The sequence below is a fragment of the Phaseolus vulgaris genome, chromosome 3 (assembly GCF_051622355.1).
Source record: "Phaseolus vulgaris cultivar YP4 chromosome 3, ASM5162235v1, whole genome shotgun sequence".
Lineage (NCBI taxonomy): Eukaryota > Viridiplantae > Streptophyta > Magnoliopsida > Fabales > Fabaceae > Phaseolus > Phaseolus vulgaris.
This window is the reverse complement of record NC_143500.1, coordinates 11,071,304-11,097,430: the sequence shown is the minus strand read 5'-3', so window position 1 is coordinate 11,097,430 and position 26,127 is coordinate 11,071,304. Positions and strand designations below refer to the sequence as shown.

The following is a 26,127-nucleotide window of genomic DNA, read 5'->3' as shown; positions in this document are numbered from 1 at the left end:
CATAGTTATCAGAATCCACAGAAAATTCACTTACTGAATCAGAGATTGACTTCTCATCCTTCATTATGAAGCACATATTGTTTTCCTCACTCTTAGTTGAAGAGTTGCTGGTTGAAGATACTTCATTTTCTTCCCATGAGATGTAAGCTCTTCTCCCCTTGCTCCTTTCAACTTTCTTACTGGCAGATTTGTCCTTTGCTTAATTGTTTGGACAGTCCGTTTTGATGTGTCCTGTTTTGCCACAGCCAAAGCAAGTATAGGTAGAGGAATTTGAGTCATCAGGTTTAAGATACCTTCTTTTCTACTGGTTCCTATATCTGCTTTTCTTCTTCAATAATTTGCTGGATCATTTTGTAAGAAGACTGATTGTATCATCATTTTCAGCATCTTCTTTTTCTTCCCTGATCTCACTTTGTTCGCTTGCTTTCAGTGCAAGTCCTTTGGATTTTCTTTCCACTGTTTCCTGTTCTTTGAGTCTCTTGAGCTCCATCTCATGCTCCATTAGCTTTCCAAAGAGTGCACTAGTTCCCAGCTTTGACAGATCACGACTTTCTGATATGGCAGTCACCTTTGGTTGCCAGCTTCTGTCGAAGCACTTCAATATCTTTATGTTGAGTTCCTCTCTGTCAAATTCTTTTTCCAAACCAGTAAGGTGATTCACAATATGAGTGAACCTTTTCTGCACATCAGCAATGCTCTCCTCGGGTTGCATTCTAAACAATTCATATTCTTGGATGAGAGAATGTTTTCTTGATCTCTTCACATCTTCAGTACCCTCATGAGTGACTGCTAAGACTTCCCACATCTCCTTAGCTGAATTACATTGGGATATCCTGAAGAACTGATCTATTGTTAATGCAGAGGTTATGATGTTCTTGGCCACAAGATCATGTTGAGCCTTCCTCCTTTCAGTCTCATTCCATTCAGATCTTGGCTTTACCACTTCTTCGTCGTTAACAACCTGCATTGGCACATAGGGTCCATGGACCACAACTTCCCAAATTAATGCATCAATAGATTCCATGAAAAGTCGCATTCTAACTTTCCAAAATGCATAATTCATTCCATTGAACATAGGTGGTCTATTAACAGCAGATCCCTCAGCAAAAAGCACTTTAAACTCAGACATTATTGCAAACAAACTTGATTAAAATACAAATCCTAGCTCTTGAAACCAATTGTTGGGTTTAATAGTGCCAAAGTTCAAGAGGGGGGCTGACCTTTTAAAAGTTTCTCACAGAATAAGTGTTTATCACAGTTTACACAAAATAAATCGATTTGTTTGGAAATGAACAGATTTATTTTGGCATTGTTTGTGTTTGAAAAACGTTTATACAGTCAGGTTAATCACAAGATTATGCAGATTGATTTTCCAGATACACACACTGATATTAGAAAGAAAACAGTGAATCACAAAATAGCAAGCTTCTATTTTAGGCAAGTGATTAAGGTTCAATTGACAGCTCGACAATTAATTGAGTAGCCTATCACAATCAATCTGGTCCAGTGGCTTTTAACAGATTATATATGTTCTTTTCAGAATCAAACAGTTTTTCCAGAAACTAAGAATAGTATATAACAAGCCCAGAAAAAACAGATTTATTATTAATTGAACAAATTTATTTCTTGACAGTTTAACAGTTATGCAGAAATTTAAGTGCAGAGATTAAGGGAGAATGATCACAAGGCAATTATACTGGTTCACTCAACTGAGCTACATCCAGTCTTCACCTAAACCAAGGTGAAATTCACTAAAACACAATTCAAACAAACACAAATCCCACTATTCTTGAACCCTACAAGAACTTAGGTACACTTGCAGCAAAACCCTATTTCAACATACACACTCTTCAACAAACACAAACCCTATTATGCAGATTGATTTTCCAGATACACACACTGATATTAGAAAGAAAACAGTGAATCACAAAATAGCAAGCTTCTATTTTAGGCAAGTGATTAAGGTTCAATTGACAGCTCGACAATTAATTGAGTAGCCTATCACAATCAATCTGGTCCAGTGGCTTTTAACAGATTATATATGTTCTTTTCAGAATCAAACAGTTTTTCCAGAAACTAAGAATAGTATATAACAAGCTCAGAAAAAACAGAATTGAACAGATTTATTTCTTGACAGTTTAACAGTTATGCAAAAATTTAAGTGCAGAGATTAAGGGAGAATGATCACAAGGCAATTATACTGGTTCACTCAACTGAGCTACATCCAGTCTTCACCTAAACCAAGGTGAAATTCACTAAAACACAATTCAAACAAACACAAATCCCACTGTTCTTGAACCCTACCAGAAATTAGGTACACTTGCTGAAAAACCCTATTTCAACATACACACTCTTCAAGAAACCCTATCAAGAAGAGTTTACAACCACACTTTTACAGAAAATGAAATGTGAAACGAATACACCTGATAGAGGATGTAGAAATCTGCCTTAAACCAGTAGAACAGATCGCTAAAACTGTAGCAGCACCTCTCACCAAGCTTTGGAACCAAACAAGAACAAGCACACTTATGATTTTTGAAATCTTTCAAGAACAAATGCTAATTCTTTGTAAAACCTTAATTCTCTGATGCAAAACTTGTTTTCTCAATTGTATGATCGATGATTAAACTCATAAACAAGTTTTCTTTTTATAGACAACCAACTTATAACAGATTTTTGAAAAACAGTTAAAAAGCTATTATAAAAAGAACAGATTGAAAATAAAATGAACAAATTTATTTTCAAAAACAGTTAGAGAATTTGTTATGTGAGGAGACTTAGTCAGCCATTCTGGTGCAGGGACAAAACTGAAAACCGTTTAAGATAGCCATGGCACTAGAGTAAAAAAGAATCTATTCATTTACAGATGAACAAATTTATTTTTCAAAACGATAACAGAAAAAGCTTAACTATTAGAACACAATTGTTTTGAAAGGTTGAAGACTTAGTCAAAATACTTGATGCACAAAATCTAATTTTCACAAGACTTAGCCAAGGCATCAGTTTAAAAATGAATCTGTTTATTTAGAAAAGAACAAATTTATTTTTATTTAGTAAACGTGTTTTTTGTAAAACATGTGAAAAACAGTTTAAGAAATTTTGTGCTTGCTCTTATCACATGGTTAGTGGTTAAGAGGTGAGTTACCCAACAAAAAGCATACTCTTAAACAACCTCTAAACACAACCTAAAACAAACTTAAAGCAAAAGGAAATATACATGAATTGTACATAAAAGTCTTCATCAAACACATGTCTTGAAGGGGCAGCAACCATCTTCAACAGAAACGACCAGTTGAAACCTGCTTTTGTTGCATAAAAAAGGGCCATACTGATAGATTCTGTAGAGTGAAGAGGTTTTTTATTCCCAGAGGTGTTTTGAAGTGGGTTCCTAAGAATTCTAAGGTTCCTAATGTCTTGGTTAATGCCCATGGACCCAAATTTATAAGGGGACCAAATCTTGCTCCTTTATCTTGTTTCTTGTAGGGTTCTTTTGATGGCTAATCAGCACCTGTGGTACCTGGACAATGGATGTTCTAAGCACATGACTGGGAATAAATCAAGTTTTTCAATATACTCCTTAAGCAAGAAGGTCATGTGACATATGGGGACAACATCAAAGGGAAAATTCTTGGAAGAGGAACCATTGGAGACAAGAATACTTCTTGATACATGATGTGCTATTTGTGAAAGGTCTAAAGCATAGCCGCCTAAGCATAAGTCAGCTGTGTGACAAAGTTTATCAAATAACCTTCAAGCCCAACACGTGTGAGATTAGCCTGCCCAAATTACAGGAAGTTTTGTTGATTGGTAAAAGGATCAACAATGTCTATTCACTTGATATCTCACATTGTGCATCTATTGGGTGCCTTCACGAGGAATCATGGTTATGACATAGAAGGATAGCACACATCCACATGCATCATCTAAATAAGTTGATCTCAAAAGATCTTGTGATAGGTTTACCCAAACTCAAGTTTGAGAAAGACCACATATGTGAAGCATGCCAAAAGGGGAAGAAAACCAAGCACTCTTTCAAACTTAAAAATGTTGTTTCAACTTCCAAACCCTTTGAACTGCTGCACATGGATTTGTTTGGTCCTTCAAGAACCATGAGTCTTGGTGGAAACTACTATGCATTTGTAATTGTTGATGATTTCTCTAGGTTCACATGGACACTATTTTTGGAATCCAAGAGTGATGCATTTTTTGCATTTAAAAATCTTGCCAAGAGATTACAAAACAAGTGATGCAATAACATTTGTGTCATTCGTAATGATCATGGAGGAGAATTTCAAAATGAAAAATTAAGTGGTTTTAGTGAAAAACTTGGTATTTTCTATAATTTTTCTGCTCCTAGAAGTTCCCAACAAAATGGGGTTGTGGGAAAGAATATCAGGTCTGATGAAGAACTTGCTATAACCATTTTGAGTGAGTCTTCATTACCAAAATATTTTTGGGTTGATGTTGTTAGGACAACTTGTTATATGATGAATATGATCCTCATTAGACCAATTTTGAAGAAAACCCCTTATGAACTATTTAATGGGAGAAAACCCAAGATTGGTAATTTAAAAGTGTTTGACTGCAAATGTTATATTCTAAATAATGGAAAGGAAAACCTTGGCAAGTTTGATGAAAAAGCGTATAGTCGTATCTTTCTTAGTTATTCCTTAAGTAGCCATGCTTATAGAGTGTATAAAAAAAGACTTATGACTGTGGAAGAGTCCATTCATGTTGTCTTTGATGAAACTAACCATACTGAACAAAAATCTATGAAGAATTATGCAGAAGAAGATTATCATAACACCATTCTGCAGAAGTAGGAATCTTGTCCAGAAAAATAACTTGTTGAAATTCTGCATCAGGATGATCTTCCCCAAGAATGGAGAATTCAAAGAAACCTTTCTATGGACAAAATCATTGGACATATTGATTAGGGAGTCTCCACTCGAAACTCTATCTCAAATTATTGCAAACACATGGATTTTGTATCTCAAATTGAACCTAAATCCATTTGTGTTGCACTTAAAGATGAAAATTGGGTTGCTGCCATGCATGATGAGCTGAATCAATTTACTAGAAATTATGTGTTGTTTCACGTTCTTAAAATTGATTGCATGAATGTCATTGGAACTAAATGGGTGATTAGAAATAAATTGGATGAATATGGTGTAATAACTAGAAACAAATCTAGGTTGGTTGCCAAAGGGTATAATCAAGAAGAAGGCATTGATTATGATGAAACCTTTGCACTTGTGGCTAGCATAGAAGTTGTGAGATTATTGCTTGCATTTGCTAGTATGAGTGGCTTCAAACTTTTTCAGATGGATGTGAAGAGTGCATTTCTCAATGAATTCATCAATGAAGAAGTCTATGTCTCACAACCTCCCATCTTTGAAGATCACCAACATCCTAATCATGTGTACAAGCTGAAAAAGGCTTTATATGGACTAAAGCAAGCCCCTAGACAGTGGTATGAGAGACTTAGCAACTTTCTCTTATCTCATGGCCATGAGAGAGACAAAATTGATAAGATTCTTTTTATTAAAAAGTCAAAATCTTTCATCATATTGGCTCAAATTTATGTTGATGATATCTGTTAGAATGTATGGCTTTAAACTAGAGGGGGGTGAATGGTTTAAAGAGGGTTTTCGCAAACTTTTTAGTCTAGAATGAAATTCCTTTGAGAAAACTTGATTCAGAATTCAGTTTGCCAAAAACACAAAGCAATTTATCACAACACCAGAAAAACAATCGGTTGTTTATACCAGTTGACAAATATACAAACTGAAATTAAAGAGTTTAAGGGAGAGAGAGATTGCACACACAGTTTATACTGGTTCACTCTTAAACCAAGAGCTACATCCAGTCTTCCCAGAAACCACTGGGGAATCCACTAAGTAACCAAACCTAGATTACTTACACACACCACCAAAGAAGTGACATTGATCCCCTCAAGACACACACTTCCTTTGGCTCAACACATACACCACCAAGAATGTTGATCTTGACAACCTCAAGAGCACACAACACTTCTTGGCCTATCACACCAAAGTTTACACAAATTACAGAAGGATTACACTTGTTACAGAATGATCTGAAATCAATACAAAATGAAATCCTATTCCATTCTTTCTTGATCAAAGCAATCTTTTAACTCTTGAAAGCAAAATCAGTGAAAAACTCAAATATGTTTTTCTATGATTAAAACTCAGTTCATGTTTGTTACAAAAGCTGAACAAACTATTTATTGCTTTTGAAGAAATGTCAAAGCATTTAAAACAGGAGCGCATTCAGTTACAAAATCATTTAAAGCTTAGTCAACACTCAAAACAGTTTTTTGTTATGATTTGAAAACAAACAATCGGTTGAATGTGCGAATCAATCAGTTGTTTTGGTTTGACAGCAAGTCAACCACCAAAAATAGTTTTCAACCTTTCTCAAAACACCTAAGAGTAAAACAATCGGTTGTTTCGACAAAACAACAGGTTGTTTTTCACTTAGTTTGAAAAACACTTTCAATTCAAAAGGTTTGAAAAAGCTTAAGCTTTGGATTCAATCAAGAGTGGATTTACATAGATAATCTACCCCAGATCCTATTCTAAAGCACCTCAGCAACAAGCACATCCAGCCTTCCATCAAACTCAAAGGATTTGGATTCTTCAAAACTTGAAGACACTTGATTCAACAATCTCCCCCTATTTGATGAAGACAAATCTCTGGTTGCTTGTGTTGGATTTGATTGAATCTGAAGCAGTTCCTGCAAAACAAAGTTTAAGCAAAGCACAATATCTCTGATAGAAGGTTAGAGCAGTAAAACAAAGCAGCATATCATCAGTAAATAACCAGTCTATCAACAGAAAAAACAGCAAAAATAAAGCTCACTTAAACACAACATAGAGTTTGCAGAAAATAAAAGACAACACAGCATAAAATATCCCCCTATTTGTCTTCACAAATAGACAATAAGAAGAGATAAAAAAAAAGGCAATTTTTCCAGATTATACAGAAATTTAAAACAAAAACACTTTCGAGCATTCAACCGGTTGTTTTTCCTTTAATCATCCTTGCCATACAAGAGTTCAAAGATCTGATTCTGAACAGCTTCAATCTGTTCATCCAAGGTCATAAACCGAGTATCCATGTTGTTGAATCTGTTGTATATACTCTTGAAGTTGCTCACACACAAATCATGAAGATTTCTTTGATTCTCGGCAAAACCATCAAGCCTATTCACCATGTATCTTTCAAAAGAAGACATAGATGGCATCTCATCTCCTTGATCTCTTGCACTGGTTCCAGCATCAAAATTGGTTGCAGGCTGTTCTTCATGGTGAATATCCATGTCAGCATCTTGATCTTCTTCATCAAAATCAGCAGCTGCATCACTTGATGAACCACCATGATTACCATCCTTGCTCACATATTTTCCATTTATTTTGGTGAATCTCATCTTGCTTAGAGAGCCATATTTCATTTCTTATGTTGACTTAACCAAATCAGAGGTCTCATCTTCAAGATTCACTTCAAAATAGAGCAAGAATTTAGAGATTAAAACAGCATAGGGATAGTGGTAGTCACTTAATGATATGGATCCAGTTGATCTTGATCTTCTTCATGATGCAGTAGATGTATACAAGGTCTTCTTATGTTAAGACAGAATGGTTGCTCCCCCTTGGAGTAGGAATCCAAGTTACAATAAGAGCAATCACCCTTTCATCCAACTTCAAGCCTCCAACTGAACAAGTTCTTACTTGGGCTTGTTGATTCTTCAGGCAACTCTTGTAGTATTGGACTTTGTTAAAATCCTCCACTTCTCCAAGATTTCCCTTGTTGATCCTTAGACCAACATATTTCAAGCCAACTACAGCAGTCCACACATCATGAGTGATCTCCATGTCAACACCCTTCACATGAGAAACAAGATTGTTTCCTTCAAATTTGATATTGGTGTAGAATACCCGAATCAAATCAGGGTATATGTTTCCCTTCATCTCCAAGAACCTTCTTAGCAGTTGGTCCTTGAGAAGCTTTCTCATATTATCTAGCTTTTGGCTTTTCAGCCAATCAAAGGAAACAACTTTGGGGTTGTTGATCACCTTTGTGCTAGTTTCAAAGCGATACTTTTCAATGAGCTCATTATCTCCTGAAAACCAGCCCTCTAGTCTCCCTCCAGACCTCACAGCTCTTGTTTTGATCCTCTTTGATGTAGGAGGAGTGAATTCCATGATAGCAGAAAAGAGGCAAAGAAGACTCACACAAGGAGAGCAAAAGATGTTGCAAGAGATGACTCAATTGATTGTTCTTGTGAGAGAGAACAACTGCATCATAAATTAAAGAGAAACTGAACCATACTGCATTCAATTAATGTGAGTGGGTTTCAGTCTTCAAGGAGAAAAGACTTGACCAAGACCTACACAAAAAACGTCAGAAAAAGCAGAAAATCACATGGTCATCACATGTGATCTTTGACTAGTCATAAAGACTCTTAAATTTTCAAGATTTTTGGAATATATTCCTTTATGACATGTTGTAACTGTTGAACCAAGTGGGTTCAAGCTTTGAAGAATCCAAACCCTTTAAAGGATGATGAAAGGCTACATGTGCTTGTTGTTGCTGAGCTGTCTTTTAGAAAGGATCTGTGTTAGATTTTATATGTAATCCACTCTTGATTCAATCCAAAGCATAGGCATTCTCAATCCTTTTAAAAGAAAAGTGTTTTTCAAACTAAGTGAAAAACAACCTGTTGTTTTGTCGAAACAACCGATTGTTTTATACTTAAGTGTTTTTAGAAAAGGTTGAAAAATGTTTTTATGGTTGACTTGCTGTCAAAACCAAAACAACCGATTGATTCGTGGAAACAACAGATTGTTTGTTTTGGTACCATAACAGAAAACTGTTTTGTGCTTTGCCTGAGCATTAAATGATTTTCTAACTATTTACGCTCCATTTTTAATGCTTTGACCAATCTTTAAATGCAATTAAAAGTTTGTTGAGATTATGCAACAAACAACTTTGTTTTAAATACAGTAAAACAAATTTGGGTTTTACACAAGACTTTGAGATTTGGAAGAGTTAAGATTGCTTAGAGATTGAGTTTGATCAAAGAGTGTGAGATAGGATTTTTCATCTTGTATTGATTTCAGATTTGTTCTGTAACAAGTGTAATCTTTTGTATCTTTTGAAAAGAACCTTGTGTGGTTGTTGAGAAGTGTTGTGTGTTTTTGAGGGGATCATGATAAGCATTCTTAGTGTTGTTGTGCTGACCAAAGGAAGTGTGTGTCTTGAGGGGATCAAGGTCACTTCTTTGGTTGTGGTTGTAAGTGATCTAGGTTTGATTGCTCAGTGGATTTTCTCAGTAGTTTCTGAGAAGACTGGATGTAGCTCTGGGTTTAGAGTGAACCAATATAAACCTCTTTGTGCATTCTTTCTATCCTTAATCTCTTTAAATTCAGTTTTGATTTTTGCAAACTGGTATAAACAACCGATTGTTTCTGCGGAACAACCAATTGTTTTTCTGGTGTTGTGCTTATTTGCTTTGTGTTTTGGCAAACCGATTTCCTTATCAATTGTTTCTTGAAGTAATTTCATTCTTGACTTAAAAGTTTGCGAAAACTCTCTTTAAACCATTCACCCCCCCCCCCCCCCTTCTAGTTTAAACCATACATTCTTACAATTGGCATCAAGAGCTTGGTTCTTGAAATTTATTCAAGTGTGATCCTAAACCTGTTTTTTAATGGCAGATAGACTACCTTTTGGGGCAAGTGCATCAATCAACAGACCACCTCTGTTTTGTGGTTTGAACTACCAATTTTGGAAAATGAAAATGAAAATCTTTGTAGAATCACTTGACAAAGGCATTTGGGATGCAATTGAAAATTGTGCTTTTGTCCCAAAATTTGAAAAAGATGGATCATCCATTGAAAAACCTTGTCTTAATGGACTGAAGCTGAAAGCAAGAAGGCCAAATTCGATTGCATTGCTAAAAACATAATAACCTCTGCTTTGAATTCAGATGAGTTTTTCAGGGTCTCAATGCAAATCAGCAAAAGAAATGTGGGACACCTTGGAGGTAACTCATGAAAGTACAAATGAGGTGAAGAGAGCTAGGAAGCATACTCTAATCCAAGAGTATGAGATGTTCAAAATGCTAAAAGGTGAAACAATTGCTGAAGTGCAGAAAAGATTCACGCACATCATCAATCATCTCATGAACCTTGACAAGACCTTTGAAAAGGAAGAGCTAAACATCAATATTTTGAAATGTCTTAATAGAGCATGGCAACCTAAGGTAACTAATATATCCAAATCTAAAGATCTAACATCCTTGAGTATGACTTCTTTGTTTGGTAAACTTAGGGAACATGAATTAGAGATGAATCGACTCAATGTTCAAGAAAGCGAAGACAAGCACGTAAGGAGTATAGCCTTAAAAGTTGTCAAGCACAAAGGCAAACAAGAATCCAGTGATGATAGTGATGAAGAGAACCTTAGCCTGCTATCCAGAAAGTTTAGCAAATTCTTGAAGAGGAACCGCAACAAGGACAACAACAAAGATAGGTATGGAAACAAGAAATCCAATGATTTTAATTCCAATAACTATACTTGTTTTGGTTGTGGTGAGCAAGGGCACATAAAGGCAGATTGCCCAAACAAAAGCAAGGAGAAAGAGCCTAGCTACAAGGAAAAGAAGGGCAAGACAAAGAGAGCCTACATAGCTTGGGATGAGAATGAGGTATCCTCATCAAGTTCATCATCAAGTGAAGAAGAAAGAGCAAACATCTGTTTGATGGCTGAAGATGATGATGAATCTTGCAGCTCAAGTGAAGTAAGTTCTTGTGCTTCTTTAAATGAACAAAATTATAGTGAATTGCTTGAAGCCTTTCAAGAAACTCACGATGAAGCTAATCGATTGGTTCTTTCAAACAATCGATTGAAAGAACTTAACAGCTGCCTGGAAAAGAGAGTGAAATCACTTGAAGAAGAGCTTGAAAAAGCTAAAAAGGATTTTAAAAATCTGGAAACACATTTCAAAAATTCTTCTTGCAAGTGTGACACTCTCATTTGCGAAAATTGTGAAAACCTTGAGAAAAAAGTGCTTTATCTTGTTAATACTGTGGATAAGCTTTGAAAGGGAAAATCTAACTTTGAGAATGTCTTGGCATCTCAGAATTGTGTTTTTGGAAAAGCTGGTTTAGGTTTTAATCCACAAAACAAACAAGATAAGTTTTCAAAAAAAAGTTCAATAAAGCCAGTAAAACAACCGATTGTTAAGTCGAAACAACCGGTTGTTACATGCTTTTACTGCATGAAAAAGGGCCATTCGGTTAGATTCTGCAAAATAAAGAAATTTTCTGTTCCCAGGGGCTTCATGAAATGAGAAAAAGAAATCAATTGGACCCACATTTGTGAAGGGGGCAAATCTTGTTGCTTGAACTCATGTTTGTGCAGGAAATCTAAAGAAGTGTGAGGGAATGAGTCAACTGATCAAGTTCTTGGAAGAAAAAGACCAACATTGAAGCTGAATCAATGTTTTGTATCTGTCCAAAGGCTCTCAACAGTTAATTGAGGCTTCTTGATCATAAAGAACATGGCTCATTGAAAGAACATCATAAAGGATAAGACCTTCTTTATCTCTGTTCTTAATTTCTGTTTAAAGTTCATTTTCATGTTTGAATATCTTCTTTAATATGTTCAAATTCATCTGTTTTGAATTCTTTCTGCTCATGATTAAAATTTCAAAATCATTTTTATTGCTGCAGAAAAAACCCGATTGTTTTATGTCTGACAACACTGTGAAGAAATCAATTTAATTTCTTTTTTGAATTTCTATCCGTTGCAGATCAAATTAAAGAAAGAATCCTTGGTCAATGAACCTGTGTTGAAAGCTGATCACGCTCAGAAAGAAGTTACAACAGTCATAAAGGAATATATTCCAAAATCTTGAAAATTTAAGAGCTTTTATGACTAGTCAAAGATCACATGTGATGACCATGTGATTTTCTGCTTTTTCTAACGTTTTCTGTGCAGGGCTTGGTCAAGTCTTTTCTCTCTGAAAATCTGGTACCCACTCACGTCATTGAATGCTTTATGATTCTGTTTTTTCTATAAAATTTGTTGCAGCTGATCTATTTCACAAGAACAACCAATTACAACATCTCTTGCAACATCTCTTGCAATTCTTGTGTGAGCTTTTCTCTCCTTCTTCTCTGCCATCATGGAATCAACTCCTCCCACCTCAAAGAGAGTTAAAACCAGAGCAGTAAGGTCTGGAGGAAGGTTAGAAGGATGGTTTTCTAGAGATAATGATCTTATTGAAAGGTATAGGTTTGAGACTAGCACCAAAGTGATAAACAACCCCAAAGTTGTTTCCTTTGATTGGCTGAAAAGCCAAAAGCTAGATAATGTAAAAAGGCTGCTCAAAGATCAATCTCTCAGAAAGTTCTTGGAGATGAAGGGGGACATCTACCCATATTTGATTAGAGTGTTCTACACAAATCTCAAATTTGAGGGAAACAACCTTGTCTCTCATGTGAAGGGTGTAGATATGGAGATCACCTAGGATGTGTGGACTGCAGTGGCGATCTAAAGTATTCTGGCCTCAGAATCAACAAGGGGAACCTTGGTGTAGTGGAGGATTTCAACAAAGTCCAATACTACAAAAGTTGTTTGAAGAATCAAAATGCTCAAGTTAGGACTTGCTCAGTTGGTGGCTTGAGGCTTGATGAAAGGTTGTTGGCCCTTATTGTGACTTGGATTCTAACTCCAATGGGGAGCAATCATTTTTTTTCTTACAGAGGAGGACCTTGTGTATATCTACTACATAATGAAAAAAAATCATAATAAATTGGATCCACATCATCAAAGAGCACATGCAAAAGGCAATGATGTTAAGTGACTATGCTGTTTTGATTTCTAAATTTTTGTTGTATTTTGAAGTGAATCTGGAAGATGAAACATCTGAGTTGGTCAAGTCAACTCAAGAGTTGAACAATGGATCTCTCAGAAAAATGGGATTCACCAAAATAGGTGGCAAATGGATAAGCAAAGATGGTGACCATGGTGCATCATCAAGTGTTGTTGCTGATCTTGAAGAAGAAGAACATGCTGTTGATATGGATTTTCAACATGAAGATCATCCAGAAACAAATCAAGATGTTGGACCTAGTGCTGAAAATCAGGAAGATGGAATGCCAACCATGTCTTCTTTTGAGAGATACATGGTCAATAGGCTTGATGGCTTTGCGGAAAACCAAAGGAATCTCCATGATCTGTGTGTAAGCAACTTCCAGAGCATTGATAACAGGTTCAACAACATGGATGCACGCTTCATGACTTTGGATGAACAGATTGAGGCAGTCTAGAACCAGATTTTTGATCTACAATATACTGATGATGAATGAAGAGGAAAAACAACCGGTTGATATCTCGAAACAACCGATTGGTTTTGGTGTTGTATCAGTTTTTCTGTTTTCTGTTTCTTTTTTTTTTAATTCTGTTGTATTAAGAACATTTATCTTTTTTATCTCTTCTTTTTGTCTATTTGTGAAGACAAATAGGGGGAGATTTATGCTGTGTTTGTTTTTCGTTATTAATTTCTGCAAAACAGTTGTATGGTTGAAACCTTATAGGTTATTGCTCTGATATTTTGCTATGATATTATGCTCTGAAATTTTGTTTCTGTTTCTGTGCTAACCAAATATTAGAAGTTCTATGCTTTGTTTAAAATTGTGTCTTGCAGGAACTGCTTCAGATTCAATCAATCCAACACAAGCAATCAGGGATTTGTCTTCATCATATAGGGGGAGATTGTTGAACCAAGTGGGTTCAAGCTTTGAAGAATCCAAACCCTTTGAAAGATGATGAAAGGCTACATGTGCTTACTGTTGCTATGCTGTCTTTTAGATAGGATATGTGGTAGATTTTATATGTAATCCACTCTTGATTCAATCCAAAGCATAGGCATTCTCAATCCTTTTAAAAGAAAAGTGTTTTTCAAACTAAGTGAAAAACAACCTGTTGTTTTGTCGAAACAACCGATTGTTTTATACTTAGGTGTTTTTAGAAAAGGTTGAAAACTGTTTTTATGGTTGACTTGCTGTCAAAACCAAAACAACCGATTGATTTGTGGAAACAACCGATTGTTTGTTTTGGTACCATAACATAAAACTGTTTTGTGCTTTGACTGAGCATTAAATGATTTTCTAACTGTTTACGCTCCAGTTTTTAATGCTTTGACCAATCTTTAAATGGAATTAAAAGTTTGTTGAGATTATGAAACAAACAACTTTGTTTTAAATACAGTAAAACAGATTTGGGTTTTACACAAGATTTTGAGATTTTGAAGAGTTGAGATTTCTTAGAGATTGAGTTTGGTCAAAGAGTGTGAGATAGGATTTTTCATCTTGTATTGATTTCAGATTCATTCTGTAACAAGTGTAATCATTTGTATCTTTTGAAAAGAACCTTGTGTGGTTGCTGAGAAGTGTTGTGTGTTCTTGAGGGGATCAAGATCAGCATTCTTAGTGTTTTTGTGCTGACCAAAGGAAGTGTGTCTCTTGAGGGGATCAAGGTCACTTCTTTGGTTGTGGTTGTAAGTGATCTAGGTTTGATTGCTTAGTGGATTTCCTCAGTAGTTTCTGAGAAGACTGGATGTAGCTCTGGATTTCGAGTGAACCAGTATAAACCTCTTTGTGCATTCTCTCTATCCTTAATCTCTTTAAATTCAGTTTTTATTTTAGCAAACTGGTATAAACAACCGATTGTTTCTGCGAAACAACCGATTGTTTTTCTGGTGTTGTGCTTATTTGCTTTGTGTTTTGGCAAACTGATTTCCTTATCAATTGTTTCTCGAAGTAATTTCATTCTTGACTTAAAAGTTTGTGAAAACCCTATTTAAACCATTCACCCCCCTCTAGTTTAAAGCCATACACTCTTACAGTAACTTCCTTCAGAATATGATTAGGCTTTCAACACAGCTCTATTGACTCAGGATTCTTTCATAATTGAGATATGCAACAGACAAAATTTAAAAAAAAATTAAATTTATTCTTTCACAGTGCTGTCAGAGAGGAAACAATCGGTTGTTTCGAGGAAACAATCGGTTGTTTCGAGGAAACAATCGGTTGTTTCGAGGAAACAATCGGTTGTTTCGAGGAAACAATCGGTTGTTTCGAGGAAACAATCGGTTGTTTCGAGGAAACAATCGGTTGTTTCGAGGAAACAATCGGTTGTTTCGAGGAAACAATCGGTTGTTTCGAGGAAACAATTGGTTGTTTTTCTGCAGTAGTAAAATAGATTTTGAATTATTAAGTATAAGCATATAAGATTCAATGTAGATGTAATTGAACATTTAACAAAAGATATTTAGGCATGAATTTTAATTTAAAAAGAATTAAAGATAGAGATAAGGAAGGTATTATTCTTTATGAAGTTCCTTCAATGAGTCATTTGTTTGTGATCAAGAAGCCTCTTTTGACTTATTGAGAAACTTGGACTGGTACATAACTGATTCAGCTCCAATGTTAATCTTTTCCTTCCAAGAACCTGATCAGATGACTCAGAGCCTCATGTTCTTCTAGATTCCTTGCATAATCACGAATTCAAGCAACAAGGTTTGGTCCTCTTACAAATGTGAGTCCATTTGGTTTATATTTATCATTTGAAACCTTACAACCTTTGGTAATCCATTTCATAAAGCCTTTGGGAACATAATATTTCCTTATTTTGCAGAATCTAACAGAATGGTCTTTCTTCATGCAATAAAAGCATGTAACAACTGGTTGTTTCGACTTAACAATTGGTTGTTTTACTGACTGTTTTAAAAATTCTTTGAAAAATTATCTTGCTTGTTTTGTGGATTAAAACCTAATCCAGCTCTTCCAAAAACACAGTTTTGAGATGCCAAGACATTCTCAAAGTTGGATTTTCCTTTTGAAAGCTTATCCACAATACTAACAAGATAATGTACTTTCTTTTCAAGATTTTCACAATTTTCACAAATGAGAGTGTCACACTTACAAGAAGAGTTTTTGCAATGAGTTTCCAGTGCTTCTTCAAGTGCCTTAACTCTCTTTTCAAGCCAGTAGTGGAGCCCTTTTAAACGGTTGTTTGAAAGAACCAATCGATTAGCTTCTTCATGTGTTTCTTGAAAAGCTTCAAACAATTTACTATAATTTTCAGCATTTAGAGAAGCACATGAACTTACATCACTTGAGCTACATGACTCATCATCTCCTTCTGCAATCAAGCATATGTTTGCCTTTTCTTCTTCACTTGATGATGAGCTTGATGAGGAGACTTTATTCTCATCCCAAGCTATGTAGGCCCTTTTTGACTTTCCCTTCTTTTCTTTGTAGCTTGACTTCTTCTCTTTGCTTTCTTTATTTGGGCAATCTGCCTTTATGTGTCCTTGCTCACCACAACCAAAACAAGTATAGTTATTGGAATTAAAATCATTGGATTTTTTGTTTCCATACCTTTCTTTGTTGATGTCTTTGTTGCGGTTCCTTTTCAAGAATTTGCTAAACTTTCTAGATAGCAAACTAAGGTTCTCTTTGTCACTTTCATCACTGGATTCTTGCTTGCTTTTGTGCTTAACAGCTTTTAAGGCAATGTTTCTCACATGTTTGTCTTCACTCTCTTGAACATTGAGTTTATTCATCTCCAACTCATGTTCCCTAAGCTTGCCAAACAAAGAAGCCTTACGTAATGATGTTAGATCTTTTGATTCAGATATAGCAGTTACCTTAGGTTGCCAAGATCTATCAAGACATTTGAGGATCTTGATGTTTAGCTCTTCTTTTTCAAAGGTTTTCTCAAGGCTCATGAGGTGGTTGATGATGTGAGTGAACCTCTTCTGAACTTCAGCATCGTCTCACCCTTGAGCATTATGAACATTTCATACTCTTGGATTAGAGTATGCTTTCTGGCTCTTTTCACCTCATTGGTACCTTCATGAGTTACCTCCAAGGTGTCCCACATCTCCTTTGCTGATTTGCATTGAGAAACCCTGAAAAATTCATATGAATTCAAGGCAGAAGTTATTATTATTTTAGCAATGCAATCAAATTTGGCCTTCTTGCTTTCAGAATCAGTCCATTGAGACCAAGGTTTTTCAATGGAAGATCCATCTTTTTCAAATTTTGGAACAAATGGGCCATTTTCAATTGCATCCCAAATTCCTTTGTCAAGGGATTCAACAAAGATTTTCATTCTGACTTTCCAAAATTGGTAGTTCAAACCACAAAACAGAGGTGGTCTGTTGATTGAAGCACCCTCCCCAAATGGTAATCTATCAGCCATTTAAAAACAGTTTTAGGATCACACTTGAATAAATTTCAAGAACCAAGCTCTTGATGCCAATTATTATAATGTATGGCTTTAAACTAGAGGGGAGTGAATGGTTTAAAGAGGGTTTTCGCAAACTTTTTAGTCTAGAATGAAATTCCTTTGAGAAAACTTGATTCAGAATTCAGTTTGCCAAAAACACAAAGCAATTTAACACAGCACCAGAAAAACAATCGGTTGTTTATACCAGTTGACAAATATACAAACTGAAATTAAAGAGTTTAAGGGGGAAAGAGATTGCACACACAGTTTATATTGGTTCACTCTTAAACCAAGAGCTACATCCAGTCTTCCCAGAAACCACTGGGGAATCCACTAAGTTACCAAACCTAGATTACTTACACACACCACCAAAGAAGTGACCTTGATCCCCTCAAGACACACACTTCCTTTGGCTTAGCACATACACCACCAAGAATGTTGATCTTGACAACCTCAAGAGCACACAACACTTATTACACTTGTTACAGAATGATCTGAAATCAATACAAAATGAAATCCTATTCCACTCTCTCTTGATCAAAGCAATCTCAAAGCAATCTTTTAACTCTTGAAAGCAAAATCAGTGAAAAACTCAAATATGTTTTTCTATGATTAAAACTCAGTTCATGTTTGTTACAAAAGCAGAACAAACTATTTATTGCTTTCGAAGAAAGGTCAAAGCATTTAAAACAGGAGCGCATTCAGTTACAAAATCATTTAAAGCTTAGTCAATACTCAAAACAGTTTTCTGTTATGATTTGAAAACAAACAATCGGTTGAATGTGCGAATTAATCGGTTGTTTTGGTTTGACAGCAAGTCAACCACCAAAAACAGTTTTCAACCTTTCTCAAAACACCTAAGAGTAAAACAATCGGTTATTTTGACAAAACAACAGGTTGTTTTTCACTTAGTTTGAAAAACACTTTCAATTCAAAAGGTTTGAAAAAGCTTAAGTTTTGGATTCAATCAAGAGTGGATTTACACAGATAATCTACCCGAGATCCTATTCTAAAGCACCTCAGCAACAACAAGCACATCCAGCCTTCCATCAAACTCAAAGGATTTGGATTCTTCAAAACTTGAACACACTTGATTCAACAATATCATCTTTCGGGCTACTAATGATTGCTTATGTGAGTAATTTGTTGCAACTATGTAGGGGGAATTTGAAATGTCTATGATGGGGGAGTTATCCTTCTTCTTAGGGTTGCAGGTCAAACAATTAAAGGAATGCATCTTTTTGAGTCAAACTAAGTACTGTAGGGGAATTCTTAAGAAGTTTGACATGGAAAACTGCAAAGAGGCCTCCATACCAATGTTAACTAGTTGCCTCATGGATGCTGATTTGGCTGGAACAACAGTAGATCCAACCAAATTCAGAGGATTGATTTGTTCATTGTTTTATCTCATTGTTAGCAGACCTTACATCATGTTTGCAGTTTTCCTATGTGCTGGATTTCAATCAAATCCAAAAGAATCACACTTTAAGGTTGTCAAACGAATTTTGAAATACCTCAAAGGCCCAACCAGTGTTGGTTTATGGTATCCCTCTCACTCTCCTATAAATATGGATGGATATTCTGATTCTGATTTTTTAGGGTGCAAGCTGGATAGAAAGAGTACAAGTGACACTTGTCATCTTCTTGGAGCAAACCTCATATCTGGGCATAGCAAGAAGCAAACTTGTGTGGGTCTCTCAACTACAAAAGTAGAGTATATAGTTGTTGGTAGCAGTTGTGCACAAATACTTTGGATCAAACGACAGCTAGAAGACTTTGGCTTGAAGGTCAACAATGTGCCTTTACTTTGTGATAACACGAGTGCTATCAACCTCACTAAAAATCAGATTCAACATTCAAGGACAAAGCACATTGAGATTCGCCACCACTTTATAAGGGATCATGTGAGCAATGGGGATTGTGAAATTTAGTTTATTGAAACAAAACAAAAAAGCAACTTGTAGATATCTTCACTAAACCACTGCCTCGTGAAAGGTTTTTTCTCTTAAGAAATGAGTTGGGTATCATTAATTCTCAAAATCTTTCTTAATCCATTCTCTTAGTCTATTTGTGAAGACAGATAGGGGAGAAATGTGGTTTCTTTGATGTAATTTCTGCTACTCTTTGGTGCTTTAAATAGTTTAATTATGTTGTTGATATAGCTCTACTACACACCATAATTCTGTTGCACACAACATTGACTTTTTTTGGCACTTGTTTGACTGGTTTTTTCTGCTTATGGCTTATGCAGAAAACTGGTTTTGTGTGCCTTGTTATCCTGTTGGTATACTTGCTTTGTATGTGTACAAATTTTGTTTTGCAAGACCTTTTAAGTTCAAAAACTAAAACACAAGCAAACTAGGGATTTGTTTTCATCAAATAGGAGGAGATTGTTGAACAAGATGTTGGGTGTGTGTGTTAGTTGTTTGAAACTTGTTAATTCACTCCTTAAGATGATCCAAGTTCATCTGAATCTTTACCTTTCTGAAAAGATGGGTTTTCTAAAATGGTGTGAAATTTCAACCTGTTGTTTGACACTTAGTAGTTTTTAAAATGGTTTGAAAAAACTTAGCTTTATTTTGTCTTTGTTGTCAAACAGAATCAATCGGTTGTTTTGATAAATCAACTAGTTGTTTTTATGAAAACCTTAACAAAAATATTATTTCTATCGATTGATTTGGAAAACAACTGGTTGTTTTCATAATAGAATTCTATGAAGTGTTTTAAACCATTTTAAATGATTTTAACTGCTTTTGGTTTTTTATTTAACTGCTTTGACCACTTGATTGAGGTTATATAAAGTTTGTTTAACGCCCATTTGTATTAACTAAGAAAGAGAGATTATCAAAAACAATTTTCAAGATTTCAAAAGCTTTGGATCATCTCAAGTGTGTGCAATAGGATTGGGTTTTGTATTCTTCTGAACTATAAGCTTTGTATACCCAAGTATATTTTATTCTCTTCTCCTTAAACATTGTATTTCTGTGTGTTCTTGTGTAGGACAGTTTCATAAAGGTGTTTCTGGAAACTGTTATTTTGCCAAAAAATGGTGTATGTTCTTGAGGGGTTCAAGATCATCACTCTTAGTGTGTTTTGTAATCTAGGGTTAATTACATAGTGAATACTTAGTGGTTACCTGAGGACTGGATGTAACTCTTGGTTAAGAGTGAATCAGTATAAACATCTTGTGTGATTCTCTCTATCTGTACTCTTATAATCTGTTTGAACTTGATTTCATATTCTACTGGTATAAACAACTGGTTGTTTCGTGAAAACAACAGGTTGTGTCGTGAAAACAACAGGTTGTGTCGTGAAAACAACAGGTTGATTTTATGAAAATAAACTTAAAACAGAAATTTTATTGAGTTGAACAGAAAATCAATTGGTTGATTTTTCAGAGCTTTTCACTCTACTTTCATACTTTGCGAAAATCTTTCAAAAATAATTCACTCCCTCTCTCTTGTTTAGGCCTCTAATTCTAATAGATTGGTTTTACCATTTTATTCTCAAAGCTTGAACTATTCATGATTTTAAGCTTTAGATTTGACTGGAAAGTACGTGTAAGCATCTGACCTAAATGGTAATGCCTAACATATTTGAATGCTAAAAATATATTTAAAATGTTAATTGTTTTATAACATCTGTCCATAATGATAAGGAGTTTTTATAAATATGCGAGGAATCAATATTTAGGAGACTCTCTTAATAATTTTGTATGTGAGAAATCAATATGAATGAGTTTTATATGTGGATCAATATCAATCAAGGTTGAATATTATACAGACAAGTGAGAAGGATGAACCCCAATCCAATTTTCCCAATTGACTCATACAAATCATTTACTTTGCTTTATTTAATTTCTTGCAAATTCACGATACAAACAACCTTTCCAACAAACTTTTACCCATTTTCTTATATTTAGTGAATATTATACTTGAGAATTTAATTGTTCCTTATGCATTCAATATTCATCCTTAGGGAAAATTTATTACTTATGACATGATACACTTGTCGTAAAATAGTCATCAGTGTCATGGTCAAATGTGGAGGATGGGAGAATGTTAATCCATTATGTATTCAGAGACTGAATTTGGAGACCCATTTGCAGATTTGAATGACCTTTATCTTCTTACATTATTCTTACACTTCATACTTATGACATTATAACTTAAATTATAAACATTGACGACATGATATCTCTTTAGATTTAACAGTTTGTAGTGAAATTATGAGAAATTAACAAAGGATATGGATACAAGGCTTCTAGAAGGAAACTAATATTAATTGTGTCTATTTTAATTCTTAGTTGTTTCTCTTTGTACATATATTTATCCTTTATTTTGTCTTTTCTAATTCTAGCCTTTAATTACTCTTTATTTTACATCATGTCTCTTTTGTTACCTAGAATAAGTGTACTATTTGTATATATTTAGACTCTTTGCTTTGATTTAAGGAAAATAAAATAGAAGAATTTTTTTTCTCATGCTTTTGTCTATCTTTTTCTCTTTTCTTTATCTCAATTCTTTATTTATATTATGGTAAAAGAACCTAGTCACAATCCAGGGACTTGTAGGTTATGGGCCACCATGCTAGAACTTTTGGTTCTAGCTCTCATAATTAGGATGTGCAAATTCGAGGGTGCTTTACTACTAACTCTTTTTATTCATCATCATTGGTATTTTATAAGTGTTATTGTATACATGTTAATGTTAAGGAGGTAGATGAACCTCAACCAACAACAACATTCTTTCTATCACCACAATGTTGTATGCATTAGATAATAATTACAATTGCAAAAAAATCATAGGATTATCACCATCATCATAGACACACCAAGTGGATTTTCTTTCAACATGTGAATTGTTGCTCTCAACCCATTTCATTGTCTAACAACTAGTGAGTGCGCAACTCATGTAATACCAAACTGCACAAGAAGAAGATAAAGTCTTGGCTAAATCTTCAATCTTTAACACTAAATCTAACTTCAACAATGAGAGTGATTTAATCGACGACACCAATTAGGAAGTTCATTATTTCTTTTTCTAGTTTATTTGCTTAAACTTTTTTAAATCTCTTGTACATATTTTAAATCAAGTATACGCATATCTTTTTCATTTCTTTTTAATCATTCCTTTAAAATATTGTATAACATATTAAATTTTTTATTTAAATCAACAATAACTCAACATCACATTTTAAAATTAAATATTAAACTAAATTTAGTAACACTTTATTTAATATTTCATACAAATTTGTATTTTTATCTTTTTTTATATTTATGAAATCGAACAAATAGATAAAATATTTATTCACGCGTACAAACTTGCACTTAAAAACCAAAATTTAATTGAAACAAAAAGATACAAAATCAATATTCGAAATTTGATAGTATTTATTGTAATACTTCTATAAGTTTAAATGAATCAAAATAAGAAGATGATTTCATAACAAACGTTTACATGAATATATGTGTAACTGAAATGCTTTCTTTCAATTAAAAAAATAATTTTCTAAGAGTATGTTATTGGTCACTTTGGAACAACAAGCTTATTGCTTAGCAATTAATTAAAGTTAACTATCACTTTGATAACTTTGTTCAAAATAAAATTATAAATATTTAAATGTGCTATTTTAAGCGCTAGTCAATGTTCACTTAGAGCGATGTTATTTAAAGTGAATTTATGTTCACATGATTTGTTATTTTTGTGACAAATATTTCTTTTATCATAAAAAATTTATTGATTTTTTTATTGAATTTGTGAAGACTTATGTAATAATATACTTCAAATTTTATTTTGCAATGACTTTTAAGATTCAAGTTTTAGACATTTGTTGTTAGTCACTAATTTCTATTAAAATTATTTTTTTTCAATATAGTGATAAAAATAGTGAGTTCTTACAAATTAATTTATTGTTTTTTAAAAAAAATGTGGAGAAATTTATTCTAATATCCATGTATTTAAATTGTGTTTAGCATGAGAAATCCCATCATTTGGATGTTGGATATTACCTATTTCAAAAGATTTTCTTATCATATAGCACATCGCCATCGCATGAACTTATTTGATGTTGTTGGAAATAAATATAAGTTTCAATGGAAATATACGAAATAAATTCTAAGCCAATAAATTAAGTATTTTTACAGGATCTATATAGTCTCGCAATCTCAAGGATTTATTTGAAGAAATGATTTTCATCCTTCTAATATAAGGAACTTGGCTATTTTAGTGAGATCTGAGTTTAAATTCACTATTTAATATTATATAAGAATTTATGACGTATTTAATATTATATTAAAATTTATTATGTGAGAAAAATGTATTGAAAATTGTAAATTCCTAGAGATCAAATTAATTTATATGAGTACAATCTTCACATTACAAATCAATTTTGTAAAGATGACTTAGTCTTAAACCTACCTCTTAATAACTTATATATTAATGTATCAATCTTAATTAAAGAAAGAAAATACTAAATATATATAACAATAACAAATTCAAAAACAACACCTCAATTTTGCATATCCTGGTAAGAATGTGGTAAGAATGACAATTCAAATGTGAATATTTTTCTTACCTTACGTTTAAAAAACACCTAATAAATTAACAATTTTGAAAGAAAGACTTATTTAAAGGAAAAAATATATAGATAAAGGACAAACATAAAAAAAAAAAAAAAAAGGAGAGGAAAGGGTAAAACAAGGGAGTTATAGAAAAAAAAAACAATTTCATTAATCTAAATTGGGAAGAACATACATACACTTTTCTCATAGAATTGATATTCATGAGTGGTAAGACATAAATAAAAGAGTAAAACATGTTAAAAGTGAAAAAAGAATATGAATTAGAGACGTATATATATACCACATATATATTATTTGGATCTACGTAGAACTGATACGTGATCTCTACATGATTTATATAAAACTGATGTAATAGGTTAAATTATTTGAATAATTCTATAGATAATTTTAAAAGTATTAGGTATTGATATTTTTAATCGATTTTTGTACTACATCGAAAGGGTAAGTTATTTATACAGTTGTAAAGAAAAAATGAGTGTCTGAAGTAGAGGAGTATAGATATGTATAATTTGACATGCAAATCTGGTGAGATTACGCAAAAAGTAAAAGAGAAAGAGAATAAAATCGGTAATGATTAATGACGAAAACCCACTCCTGCTTCCACTTATTTTCTGTGTGCTGCTTCTGCCTATTTAAAATGGGCACATAATTTAGAAAGAGGAGACATGCAGTGATGGAAACAGCAGTGCTGCACTTTCTTTTCTGTTTCTTCACAATAATTTGTTGGTGCAGTGGCAACATGGTGCAGGCTATTCAATCACCTAACTACACACTCATTCTTTCTGAATCAGATTTTCAGATTAGACTCTACAATGAATCCACATGGATCTCAGCCCGTGTTTCTGGAACTTCCTTCGATCAGTCCTACAAACTTGGATTTCAAAGGTTTTATCTTTTTATTATTTCTCATTTCACTTTCATTCAAACACTCTTCTATCGGTATCACCTGAATAGTTTAACGAAAAGTAACTAAACAGCAGTAGCAGTAGCAGAAGGCAGTGTTTTTGAATTTAAAATGAAAATATGTTCTTGTAGTGATTGTTAATAATGATGCAGCAGGCTATACCAGTATATCCATGGTGCGAATTCGGATTCATCAAAAATTGCATTTACTGCTCCAGCCTTAACGAGTGTGCCCTGGTCATCATCATCCTCTGGGGACTATACTGTAAGAATGTTCATACCAAGTGGGTTTGAGGGGAAACCTCCGGTGCCGAATCCTGAACTGAAGCTGCGGATAGAGAAGTGGAAAAGTGAGTGCATAGCAGTTAGGAAGTTCAGTGGGTATGCCAAAGATGATAACATAAACAAAGAAATGGAAGCTCTTGTAACTGCCCTAAACAAGCAATCGGTAACAATACAAGATACCAACTCCTATATCATTGCCAACTACAATGCTTCCTCTCATAATACTACTCAACGCTTAAACGAAGTGTGGATCAATGTCTCGGGACTCACCACCCACTGCTGACTCTTGTTCTTCTTCCTTTCTTTTTCTCTCATATTCTGCTTCGAGTCAATCATGCCACATCTGAAATCTCTTGTTTTTGTGTTTCAGCCTCTAACGGAAATAATGCTCTCGCTTCGCTTATAAGCATAGCTATTTATAGTTCCTAGTGGATGGTTTATGATAAGAATTCTTCGTTACTAGCTTGCTTTTTAATATAAACTGTTGTAAAAGAATTATTAGAATTCATTCTTTGAATGAGATTATTCTGTGCCACTAATATTTTGAACAGTTAAGGTCACATTTTATAACAAAATTAGCGTAAGAAGTTATGGCGTAAGTGTGACGTGAAAAATTTATTGCGAAAACGGTGTGAACTTAACAGGTAAAGATGTTTATGTAAGATTGTGTTGGAAGGAGAAGCATTTTCAGCTATTCTAAGATCCGCACAATGCGCTTATAATAAAAAATACATGTTATCAAGGTTAGGTGGTGAGGTTTTAGCAGAAACTTTTGAAAAAAAAATTACTGCTGACGAATTTTGGAAAATATCTTGAAGTTCGATACATAAAATAATGTTTGATTTGATTAAAGAAACAATTACAGACTATGCACATGGGTGACAACGAGTCAAACAACAAACATAGATGTGGACTAAGTTGGGCTTTTTTGTTTCTTCTTTTACACGTGCTTATGACACTAGATAGACTGTTTCTTCCTACACTTCCGTATGTTCTTCATAAATTTTTGTATTTTCAAAAATATC

At 34.0% G+C, this 26,127-nt stretch overlaps 1 protein-coding gene across 2 annotated transcripts; it reads left to right on the top strand.

Moving 5' to 3' along the window:
• The first annotated feature begins 24,587 nt into the window (after positions 1-24,587).
• On the top strand, positions 24,588-25,639 carry LOC137806571 (uncharacterized). Of its 2 annotated transcripts, none has more exons than XM_068606771.2 (2): positions 24,588-24,799; positions 24,974-25,639. In XM_068606771.2, the coding sequence occupies exons 1-2, from the start codon at positions 24,588-24,590 to the stop codon at positions 25,383-25,385; spliced, it is 624 nt and encodes a 207-aa protein (XP_068462872.1). In that variant the 3' UTR covers positions 25,386-25,639. The 2 variants fall into 2 exon arrangements, with proteins under 2 accessions (XP_068462872.1, XP_090155668.1); XM_090299542.1 differs by having other exon boundaries at positions 24,971-25,639.
• The last annotated feature ends 488 nt before the right edge of the window (positions 25,640-26,127 follow it).

What these genes read in the sequence shown, in the direction of transcription:
- LOC137806571 (XM_090299542.1), top strand. Translation starts at nt 24,588, where the DNA reads ATGGAAACAGCAGTGCTGCACTTTCTTTTCTGTTTCTTCACAATAATT. An exon ending in TACAAACTTGGATTTCAAAG is followed by an intron (nt 24,800 to 24,970) that starts GTTTTATCTTTT and finishes ATAATGATGCAG; the next exon opens with CAGGCTATACCAGTATATCC.